The 23,557-nt window shown below is 35.9% G+C and overlaps 1 protein-coding gene across 4 annotated transcripts in view; it reads left to right on the top strand.

Moving 5' to 3' along the window:
- Window positions 1-23,557, top strand: part of LOC150080999 (uncharacterized) — a 342,313-nt gene that overhangs the window by 84,472 nt on the left and 234,284 nt on the right. For 3 of the 4 annotated variants that reach the window (XM_090381534.1, XM_090381532.1, XM_090381531.1), the window contains exon 3: window positions 3,347-3,466. The exons of the other annotated variant lie outside the window; for it this stretch is intronic. In XM_090381534.1, coding sequence (XP_090237660.1) covers window positions 3,347-3,466 — 120 coding nt within the window. The remainder of the gene's footprint in view (window positions 1-3,346; window positions 3,467-23,557) is intronic. 4 annotated transcript variants of the gene reach the window in all.

Raw genomic sequence — 23,557 nt, 5'->3', positions numbered from 1 at the left:
AAGTTACCTTCTAAAATAGGGTATAAACCAGGCCTGGGCAAACTTTTTGGCTGAAGGGCCACATTAGGAATTCGAAAAGAAGGCGGGCCGCACGTAAAATACTATTTTTAGATATATATTATTTGTTATCATGAAGAAGAAATATAACATAAAATTATTCTCTAACAAACAAGAATTTAATGAGATTTTTAGAACTGTTTTACATCTTTTAACATTTTTTTAATTTTGGCTGTTAATTTTGTAGTTGAGATTCTTAAAACTGCTTGTAAATGTTCATCGGTGATGCTTGATCGTAAAGAATTTTTATTTAGATTCATGACGGAAAATGTTTGTTCACATATGTAGGTTGATCCAAAAATAACCAACATTTTTCGGGCAAAATCTTTTAAGTTCGTCGAATTTGTCCGAATTAAGAGTATTGTAAAATTTACAGATTTCCTCATGATGGTGCAATTCACACACTGCAGATCTATAATCTGAAGTTGTGGTTAACTCGGTGCACTATCAATTTCTATTGAAAATGGGTCGCGCACTATTGCCAAACTTGTCTCAATTTTTCGGAAGTTGCTAAATCTTCGTGAAAAGTTGTCATTCAAAGCGTTGATAATTTCACAATATTTTTAAAATTTACTTTCTGGAATCTTCAGCAACTTCATGGTTGGAAAGTGGTCTACCTTGTTAATCAATAAATGTCGAAGGAACAACTGGAGTTTTAATTGAAATCCATTCAGACTTTTTACCATATCATGGGCGTATAAATTTTTCCCTTGTAACACAGTGTTGAAAGTATTTAAGTGTGTCACGATGTCCAGGGTAAATGCAAAATCACAAATCCAGTTATTATCAGTTAATTCGGGAAAGTCCATAGTATTTTTCAGTTTTAAAAATAGAATGATGTCACCTTTAAGATCCCATACTCGCCGAAGAACTTTTCCTAAGCTAAGCCATCGAATTTGGCTATGATAAGGAATATCTGTGTACTCGGATTCAAATCTTGAAGAAAATTAACAAATTGTCTGTGTTTCAGACCCCTCGATCGTATTAAATTTACTAGTTTAATAATACAAGATGTGACATGTTCAACTTTTAACACATTTTTACGTAATACTTGTTGATGTATAATTCAATGAATTGTAATTAAATTATAATCAGGATAATTTTCACAAATTTTATCCTGAATTTTCTTTAACACTCCAGCATTTTTACCTGTCAAACTTGCTGCTCCGTTAGTTGTTACGCTTACCATTTTGTTCCATTGTAAATTATATCTTGTTAAGCATTTTTCAACTCTGTTACTGTTAAACATTTTTCAAATTATACCATTATAAAAGCGCCCGTTGGCTCACTCCGGTTCGCACACAATTTCAAATTCTATCTCAATTCTATCAAATGTTTTCTCAATTCAAACAATACAGAGATGATAAAACAATTTACGAGTCGACAAATTCTATAATGTATTACATACACAAATTTATTTTTCAAAAAGGCGTCGCAAAAGGCATAAAATAAGTATTTTTTTTTTTTCGAAAATACAATTAAAGCTCGTGGGCCGCACAAAAAATGTGCGGCGGGCCATAGTTTGCCCGGGCCTGGTATAAACTTGGCTCTTTGTTCATATACTTTAACTTTCAGTTGTATATTTATTATTTCAGCACTCTGAGCTATTAAGATATGTGAGTCAGGAGCTATCTGTTTCTCTAATAAAATTTAAGTAATTTCACATTTATTCAGCAGAATTGCTTTACCTGAATTACCTGAAACTCCATGACAAAGTTTTCTAGACCAATTGAAGAAATATAAATATATGCTAGCATTGTTCCCTATCTTTGCTTCTCTGGGCAAAATAGCACAGGGATACTAGGAAAGTTGGACTGGAGAAAGTCAAGTTTCAAAGAGTTCAGAGTGATTAGTTGAGGTGGGAGAACGATAAAGGTGGCAGATGAATTTGATAGAATGTGGTAGGGAGATTTCAAGCCAGAGAAGATTGAAAAAGGAGATTCCAAATTACTAAATCTCTGTTAAGAATTATCAGCGCATACATATGCACCAATACCACCTTTGAAATGAAAGGAATCATACAGTGAATAATTAGGACAACTGAGATTAGCAGTGGTTAAATCAACCAATAATTGGGATTCTGTCAGAAAACGTACGTAGGGTTTTGGCAAAAAGTAATGGCAGACTGTAAATGGAAATTGACATCATTGAGATTGGAAGTGAGACCACGTATATTTCTGAAATGAACGAGGAAGTATTTGGGAGGTTGAGATCTTTTTGCACATAATGTTTTCCTATTGGTTTGACAATTCATTCAGTAGTAAGAAAAGGTGGGGAGAGAGGACATGTTGTATGAAGTAATGAACATTTTGGATATGGCATATGCACAGCAAGATATACCCAGCTCCTTGATAACATTACAGATTATACTATATTGTATTAATTGTTTTTATTGTTATTTGGTTTTTTAGGAGCATTAGCAACTAAGGCCATATTGCTCCGGGAATATGCGGTGGTCATTCCCAGACCTTTCTGCCTCCTCCGTATTTGGTGGTGACAAGCTCGAACCCTGGTCTAATCAAGAAGTGTGTGCTATGCACTGCTGCTCCTTCCCACCTGGCTACGGAGGCACACTATATTGTATTAATAGCATTACATTAAATATTCAAACTTTTCCTTGTTCTTTTGCCGGTTTAACGAATTATCAGTATGACATAATTTCAATATAACTACTGTTTTTCTCATTCCCCTGGGGAGTTGCTATAAAGAGCTTTCATTCTGTGTTTACACACATACACTTTTTTTTTTTTTTTTTTTTTTTTTTTTATGGGGATAGTGGTTGTGCTGCACTTGTGAGGTGCAGCACAACCACTAAACAAAAACAATTGCAAGAATGGCTGTGCCAGACAAGACTCAACAGGTGCTTTTGTGCAGTTACTTTGTGAAACTAAAATTTCACTTCTAAAATTACTCCAGTAAAACTGTGCCTATATTCAGGAAGGTAGAGATAGTTTCAGTCATTAACTCATTAACCAGAACTAAAAATTTTTGCCCAAGGATTTTCATGTGATATAAGTCAGGTTCATTGGGAACCTCTTAAAAAGCCAAGAATTGGAGTAGCCATTTAAAATGAGTAAAATGAGAGCGAGTCACTGTCCATTCAAGTGTAGATCTTTTTGTAGGAAGGTAGATGTTTTCTGATTAAAAAAATAAATAAATAAATAAATGATAGACTTTACTGGAAAGTATACTGTACTAAAATGCAATAAGATTGAATTTATATAGAATATCAATAATATGGAGTCGATTTCATATTATGTAATGTTCGGTGAATTTTTTATTTTGCTAGATATGGAAAGAGAGGACTTAGCTACAACAGTCCTAACTTGTGAAGGTGATATTAGAGATCCAATATTTCCCTTCCAGCTTCAGCATCTTGTCTGCAAGTTGCGTAGTCTTATCTCTGATGGTATGCTTTGCCCTTTATTAACTGCTAATTAGCAGTAGACCTAAACCTCTTTTTATGAAATAATTATCTTTATTTAATGTGAATTAATTTCACATTGTCTTTTATCATTTTTGTTGCAAAATGAACAACAGAGCTCAAAGTATTCTTTCCAAAAGAAGTGAGAGCTGGTCTATACTATTATGAAAACTAAAAAATTTGTCTGTGTTTACATAAAATTAATGGATGTTTGATTTTCCTTAAATTTGGAAATAAAGTTTGGAGTGTGTAGAACAGATTTTAGGAAAAATTATATTCCCATCTTCTGTTAAAGTGGCTAGGAATATTGCGTACATAAGTATGCAATTTTACCACCCACGTTATTTGGTAAATAGTCGATTGACAAAATATGGACAGGAAAAATACTTGGTCAGTCTGGCTGGTCAACTAGTTTTATTATAATTTAGGGCAGTCATTCAGTATAAATTTCTTCATCAGTTTCACATATTGTCACTTATTGATATCATTTCATTGATATGATGTTGCAAATGTAAGTAAAAAAAAAAATAGTTGAGTGTTCAACTGTAAAAATTGTGTAGTTAATTGGGAAGTTAGGCTGACATCATTATTATTATTATATAGACTACTTGATTAGTTAAGAAATTTGATAGATAGTTTTTCACAAACTCTATTTAGCAGTTGCAATGTTCAAATTCTTATTTTTGAACATCTCTCTAAATTTTATGTTAAGAATATAGATTTTACTTAAGTAAAAGATGCCTTGTGAGTAGAAAAATTTGAAAATAAAATTTATTTACTTGGAATGTAAATTAGTATCATTAGTGTGATATACATAAATAAACATCACTTAATTAATGTGGGATCAGATTTACAAACTTCCAGGAGTTCATTAAATTTCCATGTTTTTTACTCCCATCTTTGCTTTTTCCTAATATGTAAATTTATATGGAATGCTTTAACCTTGCAAGAGTCAAAAATATTATTACCCTCTCCCCCTCCCAAATTCAGTACTACTTGGGATTTTATCATTTTTTATGAAAATGTTTCAGATGTGTGCTTGATGTAAGGAGTGTGAGGAAATCAGGCACCAACTCAGCGTTTGTTATGGGCCTTTATGAGATGTTATCTACCTCCCCTAAACGTTTGTACCAATATTTTTGAGACACCCTGTAGAAAGGTAAAATGGAGAGGGTTTTTTTTTTTTTTTTTTTTGTATCTGATGCTGTATAAGCTTTATTTCTTGCATCATATGCCTCTACTAATGCTAATATAAAAAAGGACTGGTAAGAAAAATAAGTTGTTTTAATTTTTAATTAAAAATGCTAGGCCTATCCATTTCTTAGATCATCTGCTACTTTAATGCAAAACAGAAAATTGATTCTTCAAGTGTGCTGATATTAAAAAAAATAATAATAATAATAATAATAATAAGTATGATTTAGTGTAGTCTGGTAAAATGGTAGTTTTTGTACATTTTTAATAACTGTATTATATTAAAATATAAATGCACAAGACATAATGCGATATGAGCTTAAAACATACTATAAAACATCGGTGTAGATACACCAATATTTTATAGTATATTTTATTCCAGTGATTAACAACTCACGGATTGAAGGAAAGTTTCGTACAGTGCAAGCTTTAATTAACTCTTTCCTTCAATTTAAATTTATGTTTACCGACCCTTGTGTAATATAATAATATAAAAATTTCTCCTATGATCATTTTATATCCCCTCTCAGGCCATTAGGTCATCAGGCTTTGTAGCACACTCTTCTTGTCACCTGTCTACACTGCATGGAAAACTTCATGTCTGCTTGGATCCACAAATCCATTTTTTCTCTCTATTGTTTTTATTTTGATCCCTTCATCTGTATAAGTTAATTTGGATTTGGGGTTGTTATTTCCCAAGTGATGTACGGAAAGATGCTTCTTAATGCCAATGAGCAGTGAGCATATGCTTATATAGATTATTGGATTTACATTAGAGAATCTGTTGTTGTTTTTTTGACTCAGTTGGTACCATAGAGTTTTTCCATCTTGTTTTAAAGACACTATTTTTTTTCTGTTTCTTTATTTTTGCAAAAAGAAAAGAAAAACTGCATTAAAATTGGAATTTTTAAAACTTTTGTAATTTTTTTTTTGTAATTTCATTAAATCTGAGAATAGGTTGCTGCTGTAATTGTTCCATTAGCTATTAAAAAAAAAAAAAAGGAGCAAACTTCATTTTGTAGGTTTTCATAACATAATGCATATGTTATGAAAACTTCCTATAGCCCAGGGGCATTACCTATCCTCAATTTAGAGATAATAAGGATTAATAAAAAAACCTAAAGTTCATTAAAAACTAATAGACCTGATGTAGTCCAGTGTTGAGTATGAGAGTGCAGTAATGCACGAGTGCTCAAGGGGACAGTTGTTCAAGTGTGTAAGACAGCTAAATACATTTAATGATTATTCACTGTAAGAATTTTAAACTTCTGTGACGCGCCTCCGTAGCCAGGTGGGAAGGAGCAGCAGTGCGTAGCACACGCTTCTTGATTAGACCGGGGTTCGAGCCCGTCACCACCAAATACGGAGCATGCGGAAAGGTCAGGGAATGACCACCGCACCGGAGCAATATGGCCTTAGTTGCTAATGCTCCTAAAAAAAAAAAAACCAAAAACCAAACTTCTGTGACTTAGTGGTTGTGCCAAAATATAAACAAGAACTTAGTTAAAAGCAAATCATGTTATACTGCAACATAGAAAGGATAAGCAGAAAACTGGGACACCACTCTTCCCATTACATCAATAGTAATAGCCATATAGTGCAAGGAAGCTACAGGCTTTTGCTGTGCTAGTGGTGGGGGGACACTAGTTTATAAGAAAAATATAAATCATTAGCTTCCCTCCTCACACTGATAACTATCTAGTTGACCTTTGAATTCAAACTGTCAGCGTCAACTATCTGTGAAGACAACCTGTTCTAGCAATCAATGATTTGCTGGCTAAAAGAAAACTTCCTACAGACTCTAGTGGTCTCCAAATATTTTTGGTTGTGCACCCTTATTTTAAAAGTGTCTTAAAAGGGCTATTGTGTATCTTAAAAGGGCTAGCATGCACCCTGGAATAAAAAATTAAATATATATAAGTTTAATATATTTTTTAAATTTATTTATCATTTACATGGAAGGCATTATATCTAAAATCATATATAATTTTAAAAGATCACAAATAAAAAAATACAAAACAAAATTAAATTGAAGTTCAAGTACAAAATGCATGTACTTGAATGTGCACGATCGATTGAATGATCAAATAAAGCCACATATTGAAGTATTAAATAAACATTTATTTATAATTTTTATTTTCGGTTACATTTCAAAAAACTAAAGTTTTCATAATAAATATTGATTTATTGTGGATTATCTCACGCACCCCACTTTGGAGGCCACTGATCTAATCTAGTCTATGCCTCGGAATTCTGGAATTCTCAATATCAATGAAAATTCTGCCTTCATGTTACTAACCACTCCCAGAGCTTTATAAACCTTAATCAGGTCACCTCTAAGGTGCCTGGTTGCCAAGCTCTTATAGCCCACATATTTGGAGTCTTTCCTCATATGGTTAACCTTTTGCCAATTGGACCCTTTCAAGAAGCCCAATGTCTTTTTTCAGATGAGGTTCCATACTTGAACACAGTATTCCATATGTGGTCTTACAATTGCCTTATACAGTAGTACTATGACCTCCATATCTCTACAGGATAATGTTCAATAAATCCATAGAACACCATGGGCTTTTCTGCTTGCCTGTTTATACTGCTCAGAAAACTTCATATCTGTCCATATTAAAAGTAAAGTAAAGTGCAGCCATTATCAACCCACTGCAGGGTGGAAGCCTCCTCAACAATTCATGCTGAGGGAAATGGACCATAATCTGCCACGCTGGTCCAGTACGGGTTGGCAGATCGACCGTATTCAGCAGTCAGGGGCTTGAACCCCGGTCTACTCAAAGAGCGTGTGCTACTGCACTCCCGCTCCTGCCCACTCGGCTACGGAGGTCCATATTATAACCCCCATATCCCTTTCTTTTCTACTGTTTTTAATTAAATCCCACCAAGTATATAATTTATTTTGGGCTTGCTATTCCCCAAGTGTAAGACCTTGCATTTAGCAGCATTAAAACATAGCTGCCACTTCTCTGGCCATCTTTGAAGTCTGTTCGAATCATCTTGAAGGAGCTCTGCTTGGCACTGATCATTAACAACTCTGCCAATTTATGTCATCTGCAAATTTTGACATCATGCCTTATATACCTTCGTCGATGTCATTTATGAAAATGGAGAAACAACAGTGGTCCAAAAACCGATCCTTGGGTGATCCCACTTCTGACTTTACACCAATCTGAAGAATATCCATTAATCACAACTCTGCTTTCTGCCCTGATGCCACCAAGCAGTCCATCTTAGAATTTTTTCAGTAATACCAATATGTTACAACTTTCACAATAACCTCTCATGAGGGACTGAGTCAAACACCTTGCTGAAATACAAATAAACTGTTGAAATTGTTCCCTACATCTATCTCATGGGTAACTGTCAAAATAGCTTACGAAGTTAGTTAAACATGATTTTCCCTTAACAAAACCATGTGTACTGTTCAGAATGACATATCTATCTAAATGTCCCTGGATTGCATTCTTAATCATTGCTTCTAAGATTTTCCCTACCACTGAAGTCAGATTAATCGACCTGTAGTTACCAACTTCACTCTTAGAACTGCCTTTATGTATTGGTGATAATGTTGGCACTTCTCCAACCCTAAGGAATATCTCCTGAGTCTAAAGATGCCCTCATGATTAACTTCATTGATTTAATACATTCCCTGGCAGCTTCCCTAAAAATTACTGGATATGTACCATCAATTCCAGGATGAATGACTTCTCAAGAAATAAAGTAACTTACTGGTGGCGTTGGTTGCAGCATCAGCTGTTGGCACAAACTCATAAACACTGGAAAGCCATTGCCACTTGTTTTTCTGCATTTATTATTATTATAACCTGTTCACATTTAGCCCCAGCCATAGTTGCAATGCATAAAGGAAGTGCTTTTCGTGGTGTAAAGCGCAAACACCGTACATTGTCTATAACAGATAAAGTTGAACTTCTGAAAAAACTCAACAATAGTGTGTCCTGTGAGAAGTTTAACTCTGCTTAATTGTAAATTCCAGCAGTTTCTCTCAGGTCCTCTTATTTTAGTAATTTTCTTTTAGCCATTCCTTTTTAGAATTTTTTTTTTTTTTACAACACACTTGTACAAACTTGCAGAAAAACAACACAATATGATGGATGATACAGCGTGCTAACAAACTTATTTTCGCAAAATCTCTAACAATACTGACAAACTTATTGCGATGTTTGAGAGTTTATTTTATCGCAGTTAGTTTTATTGCAGCGCTTGCTGTGCGTGCAATAAACTAATCACAAACGACCTTCATATGTATGCCATAATAGCATCACACATATGTAGCCAACATGACTTCTCAAGAAATAAAGTAACTTACTGGGCCACGTTGGCCACATATATGCGGCATAAAAAAGTCTCTTTATATATATATATATTTTTTTTTTTTTTTTTTAAGCGAAAAAATGACGACACTGACATTACAATATTTATTTTAGAATTACTAATCAAATTATTTGCTAAATATTTTTTGGTTAATGGGGAATTTTGTTCTTAAACTGGCTTGGCAGTCAACGTGTTAAAGGTAGGAGGAGGTGGTTAGCTATTGGCTAAACTGTATGTGCTAAAATAACCACGGGTGATCCGGCAAACTCACTAATCCGGTACCCCACATGTCCCAACCCTGCCGGATTAGTGATGGTCGACCTGTACTGTTACAAATCAACTTGTAGCTGTTATAGGCATCAGTACTTTTCATTGCTGTAACTGTCCCATGCTATCTTTTTCTGTTCTGTGTGATCGGCCAGCTCTATTTCGCAATATTTTCTTAATGGTATGTATATGTTCATCGCTTCTATGATTTTTGCTTTAAAGGTATTCCATAATTCAAGTGTATTTTCCCTCACTCTGCAATACGCCCAATTAAAAGATGCCATATAGTACCTTAAACTGTCAAGCTCCCCTCAGCGAAGATAAAAAAAGTCAACACGAGAACCACCGCAGACTTGGAGAAACTTGCCAGTCGAGTTTTCTGCTACCATACTTTAGTGCTGTCGCTCGGTAAACAGACGATGAGCATTATCGGTCGAAGTCGATAATGATATATTGATGATTTAATTGGTTTAATTGGTTTTAATCGGTTTAATAACATTGGTTTAATCTCATTTGCCCTAATCTCAGAAGCACCAATGATAACTTGCCCTAATTGTATTTTTATTTTGTTATTTTTGTTTATGTTTAAAGATACTCATGCAGATACACATGTATCATAATGTCAACCAATACCTCAATAGCTATTTGCAATATATATATATAAAGAATCTTTCTTTCTTTTCTTATTATTTCCTAACCTAATCTTTAAGGTCAGGTTATGAAATATAATGAAAAATAATTTTCCTTTTTTCGTAACCTAACCTAAATCAATAATATAGTGAAAAGACTCATGAACTCCAAAAATCTACTTTTAATAATGAGAAAAAGCATAATAAAGAACATAAAAATGAACAGTGGTTTTTCAGAAGGAAAAAAAAAAAATCAATTTCATGAATACAAATCATACAGTTTCACCTCAGTAGCTATTCACAATTTGATTAATAATATTCTGAAAAGTATCTTCATGATTTTTCCCATAAATTTGATGCCACATATATTCATTCATGTGACCCATCAGCATATCTTTACAGCTGCCATTTAGTCTTTTATTCACACTTTTTAGTCTCTTCCACTGGGCTTTGATGTTATTCGTATGTGGATCTACAAAATGTTTGTTATGTTTCACCATTCCCCACCATTCACTACCATCTTTTATGATGGTAGCGTTTTTTTTTCACTACTTTTTTTGAATAATGCGTAAAAGAGTTTTTGCTTTTAGATTTTTTATGAATTTCATGAACACGAATTTTGATTCTCTTTCAAATACTCCAAACACCCATTTCTTCTTAGCAGTTAAAATTTGCCCTCTGTGATGTTTTGGTTTTACCAATAAGTTTCATCTGTTTCTACAGTTTCCCTGATCCACCCAACATAATGGGGTTTTTTTTAACAACTGCAATTCGCAGATATCTCTTAGTTTCTTATAAAACTTAATTGCTGTTACTTGCAGAATCTCCAGATGGAATACTGTCATAGTTACTGGTGTGCATGTCCACCAGAAGTATATAATATACATTATCTTTTTTAATGGAAGTTTTGTATTTTCCATAAAACTATGTTTTAATAAAGAAACTTGCACAGAACATTTTTTACTACGCCAGAACTTTCCACACGACTGTCTCTCATAAATACACATTGCAATGCCAACCAATGACTACACAGTATCTTGTCTGTCATGTGCACCACCAATCATTTCATCACATGTCACACCTATGTGTCAATTAATATATTATTCTTGACTTCTGCTCAAGACCAATAACACCTACCATCTGTTTACCAAGCGAGCAGCACTAGAGTGCGGTAGTAGCAAACCAGTTTGCCGTGGTTCTCACGTTGGCTTTCTTTACCTTCGTCATTCCCTCTTCTGAAATTAAAATTCATGCCTTTTCCTTTAACTGCTGTAACATCTTTCTTCATCTTCCATTTGATGACTGCGTGATTACTACTTGCCAATGGTTTGTGTATTTTAAGCCCTGTGATGTCATCTAATTTGTAAGTAATGATGAGATCAAGAATATTCTTACCCATGTTATCTCCGACATGCTGGTACAAATAACACTGATAGGCAAAAAAAAAAAAAAAAAAAAAATTTTTTTTTTTTTTTACTCCCTGTTAAAATTCAGGGTGATTCTTGTAGATTTGATTCTGAATTCAAATATGGCAACCATATTGTTGTAACACCTACCAACTTTAAAGGAGAAGGGATTAAAGGCAAAAACTAAGTTTCTAGTAAAAAAAATATTTTGTGTATTTTAAGAAAATGTTACATACAGTGGGTATATTGAACAGTGGGTCTAATAACCTTATTCTATTTATAAATATGTTTATCTGATAACAAAACATGTGCATCCCAATTCTCTGTACGATAAAATTGGCTCATCCACAATTTCACTGTAATTTTGTGATTTCTCATTTCCCAAAAAGTTCCGGTAGATGTTTTCAAATGCCGGATGTTATTCCTGTAGCATTTAATTTTTTAGTGAATTCCTCAGCTTGGAATAGCAGTTTGATTTTAGGAAATCCACAAAAATTCCCTCTTTTATCTTGGCCTCGCTGATTCGAGTAAACTTTTGCCTCAAACAGGAAAATCTCTCTCCTTTTTTTTGTCTTATCGCTTTCACACATATTTTTATTAAACCTAGCTTGATGTGCAATGGAAGTAAACAGATTTTTGACTTGCCCACCAAAAGAGGATGTGCTACATTTTTTCTGGCCTGGTATAGTTTTTGAACAGTCTAGCCATTTTTTTTGCCCTGTAGTGGCATTCCTTTGCTCGACTTGTCCCACTTGAATAAAAAGCAGCAGTATTTAGTGTATCCACCTTGCAACCCAGTCAGCAAAGCTATCACTTTTAGGTTGGCACAGATATTCCATTTTTATTCTTGACAGCATATTTTTTGCAAAAGTTGCTTTAGGTTCTCGTATGTTTCTTTCATGTGAACTGCATGGGCCAGTGGTATAGGTGGATACTTATTTCCATTATGGAGTAAAAAAGCTCTCAAATTGACCTTGACTGAATCACTGAAAAGCTTCCACCTTGGGGATGTGCTCCAGGTGTAGCAGTTTCATTAATTCTTGGACATTGTTACAATAAACTAAAGCACCATTCTGGAGTGATAGGTCATTATGTTAGATTGCCTCTTCCTATAAAAAGCCACCTTGACATCCTTTTCAAGGATATTTCAATGCTGAAGCTGTGATCCTAGTAATTGAACCTTGGTTTTGGAGAGGTCCAAATCGTTCAATTTGTGTGAGTGATTAGGGAGACTCCTTTTCTGATTCTGAATCAGAGTCAAGTCAATCAGTGGCAGCCTATCTGCACTGCTCAGAAAACTTCATATCTGGCTGCATAATTAACTCCATGCCTTTTTTTTTTTTTTTTAATTGCTACTACCCTTAGTGTGGTACCACAGAGTTGATATGTTAATCTAAGATTACTGCCACCCATACGCAGTCTCTTTAGAGTCTTTCATTTGTCAATGTTAAACTTCAATTGCCATTTCTCAGCCCATCTGCCTAAATTTTCTAGATCTTGTTGTAGCAGCATACCTGATTACTGTCATTTAACCACCCTGTCAGCCTTTGTATAATCTGCAAACATTAAACCTGATATACCTTCATCAATATCATTAATAAATATATAAAAGGTCTTTAAGGGTGTTGCAGACATGCCAAGATATTCATTCTCAGATATGCCAAGCTGTGCTTGCTACCTGGGAGTCTAAAACGCTGATGAAACTGATATTCGGGTGATAATCAAGTCAAGTGGACCCAATTTTGGTGAAGTCTGGTCGGTCTGTGACAGCCAAATCCTCTGCTTGCACCTTCACGATGGTGGGACTGTTAGTAACCCTGGGTTTAATCCCTATGTGCAAGTCCTGAAATACAGCAACCAACCTAGTACACTGTGAGTGACTATCCAGGTGCGAACTAATGTAAGCAGGGGTCGAGGTGTGGCACCCACAACACATGGAGAAATACCGTCCCTCTGTGTTACCAGGCAAATACTAGGTGGTAGATGACTCTCATCAGCCAGTGCAATACCACCACTTTGCTTATTGGAGGCTTGAAGTGGTGAAACCCATGTTTAGTCTCCAGAGCAAAGCTCTGGTAAACCCTTCCCACCTCTTCCATCATGCAGTACGATTGATGGCTTTTCAGGTTATGATGGACATCATGGCAAGATCCAATCTTCCTTACATTTTGAGGCTACAGCTCTAAAATGGTGTTCACAGGCCAACCATTAGTTAGTACACCAGACCAAACCTATTGGTAACTCTCTAGCGGGAGGGCTAGTGTATAATCTCACTGCCTCTACTCTGTCAGATGGTGACTGGAGGGAGTCCAAGTAGTGTGTGTGAGGGGCATTGTCGAGGCCACATTATGTCAGAAAGCTGAGTATATTCTTACTGTGTGTACACCATATCCAAAAATTTCATTACCTCATACAGCATGTGTTACCCCTCCCCCACTTTTTCTTACTACTGAATACACCATGAATTGTCTGACTAATAGAGCAAACTTATCTGCGAAACTATCTAAACCACCCAAACACTTCCTTGTTCATTTCACAAATATACATGGTCTCATTTCTAATCTCAATGATGTCCGTTTCCACTTACAGTCTCCCAATGTATGTTTTCTGACAGAATCTCAGTTATCAGTTGATTCAAGCACTGTTCATCTCAGTTGTCTGAATTATTCACTGTATGATTCCTTTTGCTTCAAAGGGAAGACCCTATACAGGGTGTTTCAAAATTATGTATACACACTTTAAAAATTTATATTTAATGAACAATATATACAAATGTAAAATTTTTTTTGATGCTTTGAGGGCAAGAAACATTAAATTTTTTTCAACAATTAAACTGTCTTGATATCCTCATTCATTACTTCATTATTTCTTGATTCATTGCTTCTTGAAGTCATGCCTAAAAGAAGTAATCCTGCTTGTCCTGCCACATGCTAAGTTATTGATATTCTGAATGGTTCCATGCTCCTCAAATTTATCCCACAAATGAGTAATTGTTAAATGTGTGTGCGCTTTTGTTTCATATTGAGATTTCTAATCATGCTGAGCTTCATTGACATTTTCATATTTCTAGTACCATTTTATAATTGCCTTTCTTTCTTCAAAACTTAATTGGGTACTCTTCATTGTTTTAGAGTTATCCATAAAATAAAACAAAAATTAAATTATTGTTAAGCTACAAAAGCTACAAAATGAGTTTAAGAAAATTAAATTGGTGTATACAGTAAACCCCCGCTATTCACGGTATCTGTATTCGCAATCGCTGATTTAAACCTAAAAAAAAATGTGAATTTTAAAGTGCCGTGAACAAAACATGGGTGTGGCTAAAATCATTTTGCCCAGTCCACAGAGTAGTAGTCATTCGTTGTATAACACATGTTTGCACTACACGAATTCGATCATACACGATTTATAAACAGGGGAACGATATCTTATATAACACGAACCGAATTCGCTTATGCACGATTCGCCTTTGTGATTACAAGAAATGGCAGTCGGACAGGAATCACCCCAACTGAACGCAACATAGGAATGAAGAGAAGATTCTGAAAATGTATTTATTTTTTTATAGCAGTGAAGGGGGAAACACATTTCACCATAATAAGGTAAAATTCCAGCTATCGGTATTATCGCAAATGCAATTAGATCGAGTTTACTACCCGTTTCTAACAGATTCCACTAGCAGGAAAGCAACTGGAAATTGTTTTTATTCTTTTATTGTTTACTAAAGCAGAAATGTGCTTTAGTAAAATGTGAGCTAGTGAGGTGTTAATAGAGTTGTCTCTGCCTTTATGGTGTTGTTTATTCAGTTGCTATACGCTCACAGCTTTGTTTATGTGTATCAAGCGTGCCTCCTCATTTTGTAATTGTGCTTTATTCCCTAAAAATGAGTAAAAATAACTTAAAAGTTGTAAAAAGGAAGCGTCCTGCGCTCAATGGGTGGGGGTAACAAATTCGCGAGCGCGGATGTTTCACGCTAATCCTTGTTCAGTATGTGTAATGCGCTTGTCATAGAAGGTTTCATCTCTTGCTTTTAATTGATACATTTACAAAAGTGAAAATCTACCATTTTGCAGTGTGTTGGTGTAACCAGACTTTTTCGAGCGTGTTAACGTTAAAAGAAAGTGGCTTTATTGTGGACAAATTCTTTTCTAATCCTAAAAAAATATACCTGCGAATAACAAGGGAATTGTGAAAAGAGCAAAGAAGGTGATGACATTAGCGAGTAAAATTGAATTGTTAGACAAAATTTCTAATGGTGAAAGTGTCTCCTCAGTGGCAAAACATTATAAAATCAATGAGTCAACGGTGCGATCAATCAAGAAATCGGAAGAAAAAATCCGCCGTAGTGTCTGTGAAAATGCGCTAATTGCATCAAAAATTTGCTCTGTAACTCGTGATGTGAAATTAGAAAAAATGGAAAAGGCTTTAAATCTGTGGATAGAAGACTGAACTCCCAATAAAATCCCGTTAAGTTCACTCATCATTTGTGAAAAGGCAAAATACCTTTATCACCGCTTCAGCGAAACTGGTGATAGCACTGGCGGGATAAGTTTTTTAGCCAGCAAAGGCTGGTTTGAAAGATTTAAAAATCGATATGGCCTTCATAATGTAAAACTGGTAGGCGAGTCTGCATCAGCGGATTTCGTGGCTGCAGAAAGTTTCCCGACTGAACTAAAAAAATTAATTACGGACAAAGGATATGTTCCCGAACAGGTGTTCAATGCAGACGAAACTGGGTTGTTTTGGAAGAGAATGCCAGCCAGAACATACTTAACACAAAATGAAAAATCTGCTCCTGGATTCAAAGCTTCCAAAGATAGGCTTACTCTTTTGTTTTGTGCAAACCCTAGTGGACACATGATCAAACCAATGCTCGTGTATAAATCGCAGAATCCACGTGCTTTGAAGGGAAAGAATAAAGGTCATCTTCCAGTTTATTGGAAATCCAATAAAAAAGCCTGGGTAATAACTACACTTTTTAGAGAGTGGTTTAATGATAGCTTTGTGCAAGAGGTGGAAAGTTACTTAGCTTCAAAATATTTGCCTTTCAAAGTTCTGCTTCTTATTGATAATGCGCCAGGACATTCAAGCAGTCTAGAATTTGACCACCCAAACGTTGAAATTGTGTTTTTGCCACCCAACACCACATCACTTTTACAACTGCTAGACCAAGGTGTGATTTCTGCATTTAAGTCCTACTATGTTAGGAGAACTTTTACTGGCTTAATTGAAAAAAATGAAAAGGGGTCAGACTTAACTGTAAGCCAAAGTTGGAAAAATTATAACATTGCAGATTGCCTGATCAACATCAAGACATCAGTTGATGAGACAAGTGCATCTACAATTAACGCGTGTTGGCGAAAATTGTGGCCAGAAGTGGTTGTTCTAAAACAATCCCTAATGTCGATGAACTGGTTGCTGATATTGTAGAAATCGCACATGGAATAGAAGGTGGGGGCTTGAAAACATCGATGCAACAGACATTCAGGAACTTATTGAGACTCATGCAGATGAACTTACAATAGAAGAGTTGGATGAATTAGTAACAAGGTCAAATGAAAACCAAAATGATCCTGAGGAGAAAGATCTCGACGTTGTTAGACCACAGTTAAATAGTAAGTCATTAAAAGAAATCTTTAGCCTCTCTATACAACTTTCAGAAAAGGTGGTAGAAACGGATCCTAATTTGGAAAGAAGCATCAAGTTTAAACGAGACCTAGAACAATTACTCTTGCCTTACGAGGAAATTCAAAAGGAGCTCAATAAAAAAATGAAGAAACAAACTTCGATTATGAGTTATTTTTTGCCCAGCAACCCATATTCTTGATATGTTTTTGAAAGGTTTGTTTAAAATGTCTGATAAATATGTACAGTATTACATTTAATAAATTGTTTCTTATTTTCATTTCGATGCCTTATGCTTGTATTTTTTCTATGTACTTTCTACGTTTGTCTATGTACATAGGTAAATACACATAATACGTACAGACAAAATTTTAGACTAATTTTTGTTATATATTTCATACTTTGGAACGGAACTCCTTTATTACTATAGGAGCCATAACTCAGTATTTGCGGAATTTCTCAGGAACGTAACCCCCGCGAATAGCGGGGGTTTACTGTATTGTTCATTAAATATAAATTTTTAAAGTGTGTATACATAATTTTGAAGTGCCTGAAACCTTACAATAATCAGCTGCCCTCTTCCACAACACCAGATGGTAGTTTGTTCCAAAAATCAGTTATTCTCTTGCTGAAAGCAAATTTTTGCACGTTTAGCCTGCAGCCCTCTGCTTTCAATATAAGTTGATAACCCCTTGCCATCACCATTAAGTTTGCTCAATCCATTTAAAGCCTCATGCACTTTAATCAGGTATCCTCTGCACACTAGACAGTAAACCTGATATGCAGTACTTGATATCTGATGTGTTGTTAATAAATAATGTAAACAGAAAGTGGCCAAGGACTTTACCCTGAGGGATTCCATGAAGAAGAGCAGTACCCATTTATAGCCACCCTCTGTTTGTACAGAAGTCTTTCATGGGGAACACTCTCAAAAGCTTTACTGAAATCTAAATAAATTTATTGCTTGCTTCCAGTTACTTTGTTACTGCATCATAGATAAGGATGCACCTATTGATCGGCTTTTTGTCGCTTAATCGGTTTTATTAATCGGCCATTTTCTGCTAAATTTAAGCCAGTTAGTTACCAAGACATTCATCAGATAGTTTTGATAAACTGAAATGGATTAAATAAACATTTTCTGAGTTTGGCAGTCATACAAATTACCACCAGTGCTAAATATTCTTTCACTTTCAACTGATGAAGCTAGTGCACTTAAATATTTCAAAGCCAGTTTACTCGGAAGAGGTAGTTTGTCTCGCATGTTTTTCCAGCACAGAAATGGGCTGTTGTTTCTAGGCAGTAATGGCAAATTTAAATACTAATTCAATTCTTGAGTGCAACACTGAATAATGCTTTTTTTTTTTTTTTTGAGGAATGCTTCTCTTTTGAACTTACTCTGGGTGACATTTCTTCTGTTCCTTCGATTTGGACACTATCTGTCTTATCAAAATCTAATTCATCAAACAAATTTGAAAAAGCCTTAGTAAAGCCTGGGGTATCTTGATCTTCTGTAGAATTAGTTGAAGCATATCCTTTTGAAATATCAAGAGAATCCCCTCTTACCTCCATTTGATCTTGCTCCAGAGCTTCTAAAACTCATTTCTTTATTTTGTTTTTCATATCACTTCTTTGAAATTTCATCTTAAATCTAGGATCTCTAACAGTAGATAAACACAAAGATTTATTTTCCATGTAAGTGGAAAATCTTTTCACAATTGATGATTTAAGCTCTTCAACTGTGGTAAGAAATCCACTGAAATTATCATTTTGGACAAAAATAAATTAAGAGTCAAAATTGTAAGGATTATCATTGAAGTGGTAGATTCTCTTTTACTAGCTTCATTAGTGATTTCTTCAAATGGAGCTAGGAGTTCGACAATTTTTTCTACAAGACCCCACTGGTATAAACTTAATGTTGGAATATTGTTATCCACAGCACGTGTTGCGAGAGCTTTACGCTATTTTGTGTTTCTTTTCAGCATGTAATACATTGAATTCCAACAAGTGGATACATCTTGAATTAATTTATGCTTCTTTAAATTTAGCTGCTGCTGTATTTCCATTAATTTGTTAACTGCTGAAGCAGAATGACTGAAGTATTTTACAATATTCCGTTAATAGTAACCACAGTCCTTGCAGCCTGCTGGGCAAACTAGAGTCATTTATTGAAAGTTGTAATGTGTGCATGAAACATGATTGTGACTGGAAACCACTACCACTGTTACCAGCTACTATATTTGCTACAGAATCACGCAGTATGAGGAAGACTTTGCTTTTTGAGATCTTATATTCTTCTAGCACGTTGTTCAATTCTTCACTGATCCATATCCCTGTATAAGAGCTTGAAAAAGGAAGAATTCTTAGGATAGCCCTGTGTTGTTCAAACTCATTTGAAAGCCAGTGGCCTGTAATACTCAGAATTGGAGATTTGTAGTAGCTGTCCAAATATCAGTGGTTAAAGAAATGTTGTGGTGGCTTTATCAAGGGATGTTTGAAGTTTTGTTTTTACCTTCTGAAATATATCTGGAATGATTTTATCAATAAAATATTCCAAGAAGCTATAATTTCTCCATGCTACCATTTCTCCTTTCAAAAGCTATCATTTCTCCAATTAAGTAATAGATCTCTTTGACCTTGTGGTCATTAATATCCCAAAGCATCTTCTTTGTTAATACTGCTTCTATAGTAGTTTGCACTTTAGCAGGAGGTTCAATGGTGCTGCTACTATCTGAACATTCGGCATATGTCCTTTTCAACTTATCTGATGCTTCTGTTTCTTTTGACATTTCTTCTGGATAGAACTTTTTGAGATGATTCATCATATTGGTGGTTTTTCCACCACTTGATATGGTGATATCACATAAATTACATATGCAAACAGTTTTGGCCTTTGGATTTATCGTAAAATACTTCTATGCAATACTTGGTGCCATAATGATCACTTTGACAATTACTTAAATCCAAGGCTGTAGTGGAGGGTATACACCATATACCTTCTGAATTTTTTTAGATGAATAGTGTAATTTCTGGTTTTTGAAACACTTAACAAATATTATTAAAATATTTACTGAAAATTAAGAAATAAATTTATTGGAATTTGATTCCTAGGCAATTCTTATAGTTATTATGCGACCGAAGCGAATTAGCATTAGCTTTAGTAGAGGCATATGATGCAAGGGTGCCTCCGTAGCCAGGTGGACAGGAGCAGTAGTGCGTAGCACACGCTTCTTGATTAGACCGGGGTTCGAGCCCGTAACCACCAAACACGGAGGATGCAGAAGGTCAGGGAATGACCACCACATATCCCCAGCCCGGATAAAGGTGAGCGTTGGCGTCAGGAAGGGCATCCAGCCTTAAAATTGCATGCCAAAACAATAAAAAAATGCTGACCCCATGTATAATGGGAAAAGCGAGGGGGAAAAAAAAAAAAAAAAAGAAGGCATATGATGCAAGAAAGCAAGCTTGCATCATATCAGCAAAAAAAAAATCCTTCCCATTTTACCCATCCATTTGCTCCAAATGTTTGTTTAGTTCTGCCTTGAATTTATTTAAACTTTCCACTTCTACAACAACAGATGGAATTTTGTTCCGGAAATCAACTATCCGCTGGCTAAAGGCAAAATTCTACACATCTGTTCTACAACTGTCTTTCCTCAATTTTAATTTATGCCCCCTCAGGTCAAGAGGGGTAATAATCTGGGCAAGATGAAGAATCCCATCAGAATTGAGCTTGCTCAAAGTATTCAAGGCCTTATACACCTCAATCCAATCACCTTGCAGGCGCCTAGTCTCCAGACAATGTAATTTGCAAAACTTAGCATTAGCATTATGTTAAGCATTATGCTAATGCTAATGTTAAGTTTTGCAAACTTAACATTAGCCTTTCTTTGTAAGAGCAACCCTTTGTTCCTTTCACTAATCTTGTTGCCCTTCTCTGTACTTGTTCCAGCAGCTCTACGTCCTTCTTAAAATGAGGCCTCCAGACCTGTATACAGTACTCAAGGTGTGGCCTGACCATTGCCTTATACAAGGGGATAATCACCTCCTTATCCTTCCTAGAAAAATTCCTGTATATCATTGACAAGACACCATGAGCTACCCTCGCAGACCATCTGCACTGCTCAGAAAACTTCATATGTGCCTGCACAATTACCCCCAGATTCCCCTCCCTGAATAACTCCTTATGTGTGAATGTAGATGCAAAATACTCATTTAGTTTGTTAGCTACCTGAGCAGGATCATCAACAGTTGAACCATCGATATCAAGTGGATCAGTCTGATTCATCCCATTCTTCCTAGAGTTACATAAGTAAAGAACTTTTTGCTGATTTTCTTTGCATTCTTTGCCAAAGATTTCTCGTAATCTGCCTTTGTCTGCCTAACCTCCTTTGTGACTTGGTTACAGACCAGCTTATATCTATCATAGGCTTCCGTGTCACCTGTTAATTTATATGTATCCCATGCATTTTTCTTCTCTGCCACATGTCTCATTATTTCATTTGACATCCATTTAGACCTAAACCTTGAACAATATTTCTTAATTAGTATGAAAAGCCTAGTAGTTTCCAAGATTAATTCTTTAAATGATTCCCATTTTGAATTTTCTGTCGGTAACAGCATCAGTTGGTCCCACCATATAGAATTTAAATACCTTTTACCCCTGATGGTAGTTACCTCTTTGATTAATTCCCACTTCAGCACATTGTGATCACTGCCACCTAGTGGTTCCTTTATCTGCAGATTCTTAATCACTACTGATAATCAGATCAAGAGTATTACTCACTCTAGTTGCCTCCCGAACATGCTGCTGTAGAAAAAGAATCATCCAATAAATCCACAGCAGCCTTGCTAGTGTGTGAGTGACTAACCCACAAATTCCATTCAATATCCGGGAAATTAAAATCCCCCATTATAAGACACTCTGATATATTGCACCACTCTATTTCTCTATACAGTTGTTTATTATACTCATCAGAGTCATTAGGCCTGTAACACACTCTTACTGTTAATTTTGCTTTCCCAGTGCTTATGTCATACCAAACTGACTCGATACTGCACTGTCCAGCGATGTCGACTGGCTTCACTTCTTGGATTTTATGGTTTCTTAACTAATAGCATAACCTCTCCTCCCTTCCTATTCTGTCTATCCTTTCTGTAGATGTTGTACTCTCCAAATTGCAGTTCTGCCTTCCTCATATCTGTGTGACACCACGTCTGATATCCCCACAATATCCACCTTTGATGCTTTGAGCAATACCTCAAATTCATCAAATTTATTTACCAAACTCCTAGCATTGGTGTACACAAGTATACATGCACCTGTTCCTATTTTTAGCTACTCTAACACAGCCCCTGTATTTACTTGTTCCACAATGACTCCCAGCAATCTCTGAAATCCCCTGTACCTTGTTTTCCAGGCTACTTCTCATTCCAATAGAAGCAGTGCAAGGATCACTTTCACCTCTGCCAGGGTTACTGTTAATCTGTTAGTCCATGTATCCCCTGCCTCAATGGTAGCAGTTTTCCGACCCACCTAACACTGCCTCGATAGCATCAGCAAATATTCTTACACCCTTTCTATTTAAGTTTATCCCATCCCTGTAGAAGCAGTCTCTCCTGCTTCTGCGGGGATGGGATAAACATCTATTCTACAACTGTCTTTCCTCAATTTTAATTTATGCCCCCTCAGGTCAAGAGGGGTAATAATCTGGGCAAGAGGAAGAATCCCGTCAGAATTGAGCTTGCTCAAAGTATTCAAGGCCTTATACACCTCAATCCGATCACCAGGCTGCTAAAAATTCTACCCCTTGAGCCTTGCACAATCTCTCCAGGCCAAATTGATCGACAAGGCTTTCATCATATACTCCTTCCTATCGTGTCTGGGCAGAATTGCAGACACTTTCAAATTCAACCCGAACTCACGACTTTTTTTTCAACATTGACCTGTACTGTTAAGTAATTCCGCCGGTCTTCTATTCTAATTCGATTAATACACTGGTGTGCAAAACTTAAGGACCAACACTATTTCTGAAGGTTACAACCACATAATCTTTAATTAATGGACCCTTTACTGATGAGAGTAGATTCAATCCCATCAACGATTCTGGATATCAGCTAATCTGGCGAGAGGTTGGCACATGGTATCACCCCGCAAACATGACTGAAAGGGATTGATATGGCGGTCAAGACGTTCTCGTCTGGGTAGGCATTATCTTGGATGGGTGTACACAACCCCAGATACTGAGAGGTGGTACTATAATCAGTGCATGCTACTCTACTGAGGTAATCATTCCCCATGTGCGTCTGTTCCGAGGTGCCATTGACCCCGAGTTCGTGTTTATAGATGATAATGCCACACCCCATTGCACTGCAGCTGTTGATATGCTTTTGGAGAGTGAGGACATTGTTTGTATGGATTGGCCTGCCCGTTCCACCGATCTAAATCCCATCGAACACATATGGAATGCTCTGGGGAGATGCCTAGTGGCACGTCCACACCCACCAGAAAATGTTCACCAGCTGAAGATGGTGCTGACAGAGGAATAGATGATGTTACCGCAAGAACTTATCAACAACATTGTTCTAAGTATGGACAGGTGGTGCAAAGCCTGAATCGA

The sequence above is a fragment of the Mastigoproctus giganteus genome, chromosome 9 (assembly GCF_048544385.1).
Source record: "Mastigoproctus giganteus isolate SK-2022 chromosome 9, ASM4854438v1, whole genome shotgun sequence".
NCBI classification, from domain to species: domain Eukaryota; kingdom Metazoa; phylum Arthropoda; class Arachnida; order Uropygi; family Thelyphonidae; genus Mastigoproctus; species Mastigoproctus giganteus.
This window is presented reverse-complemented; position numbering and strand designations above follow the sequence as displayed.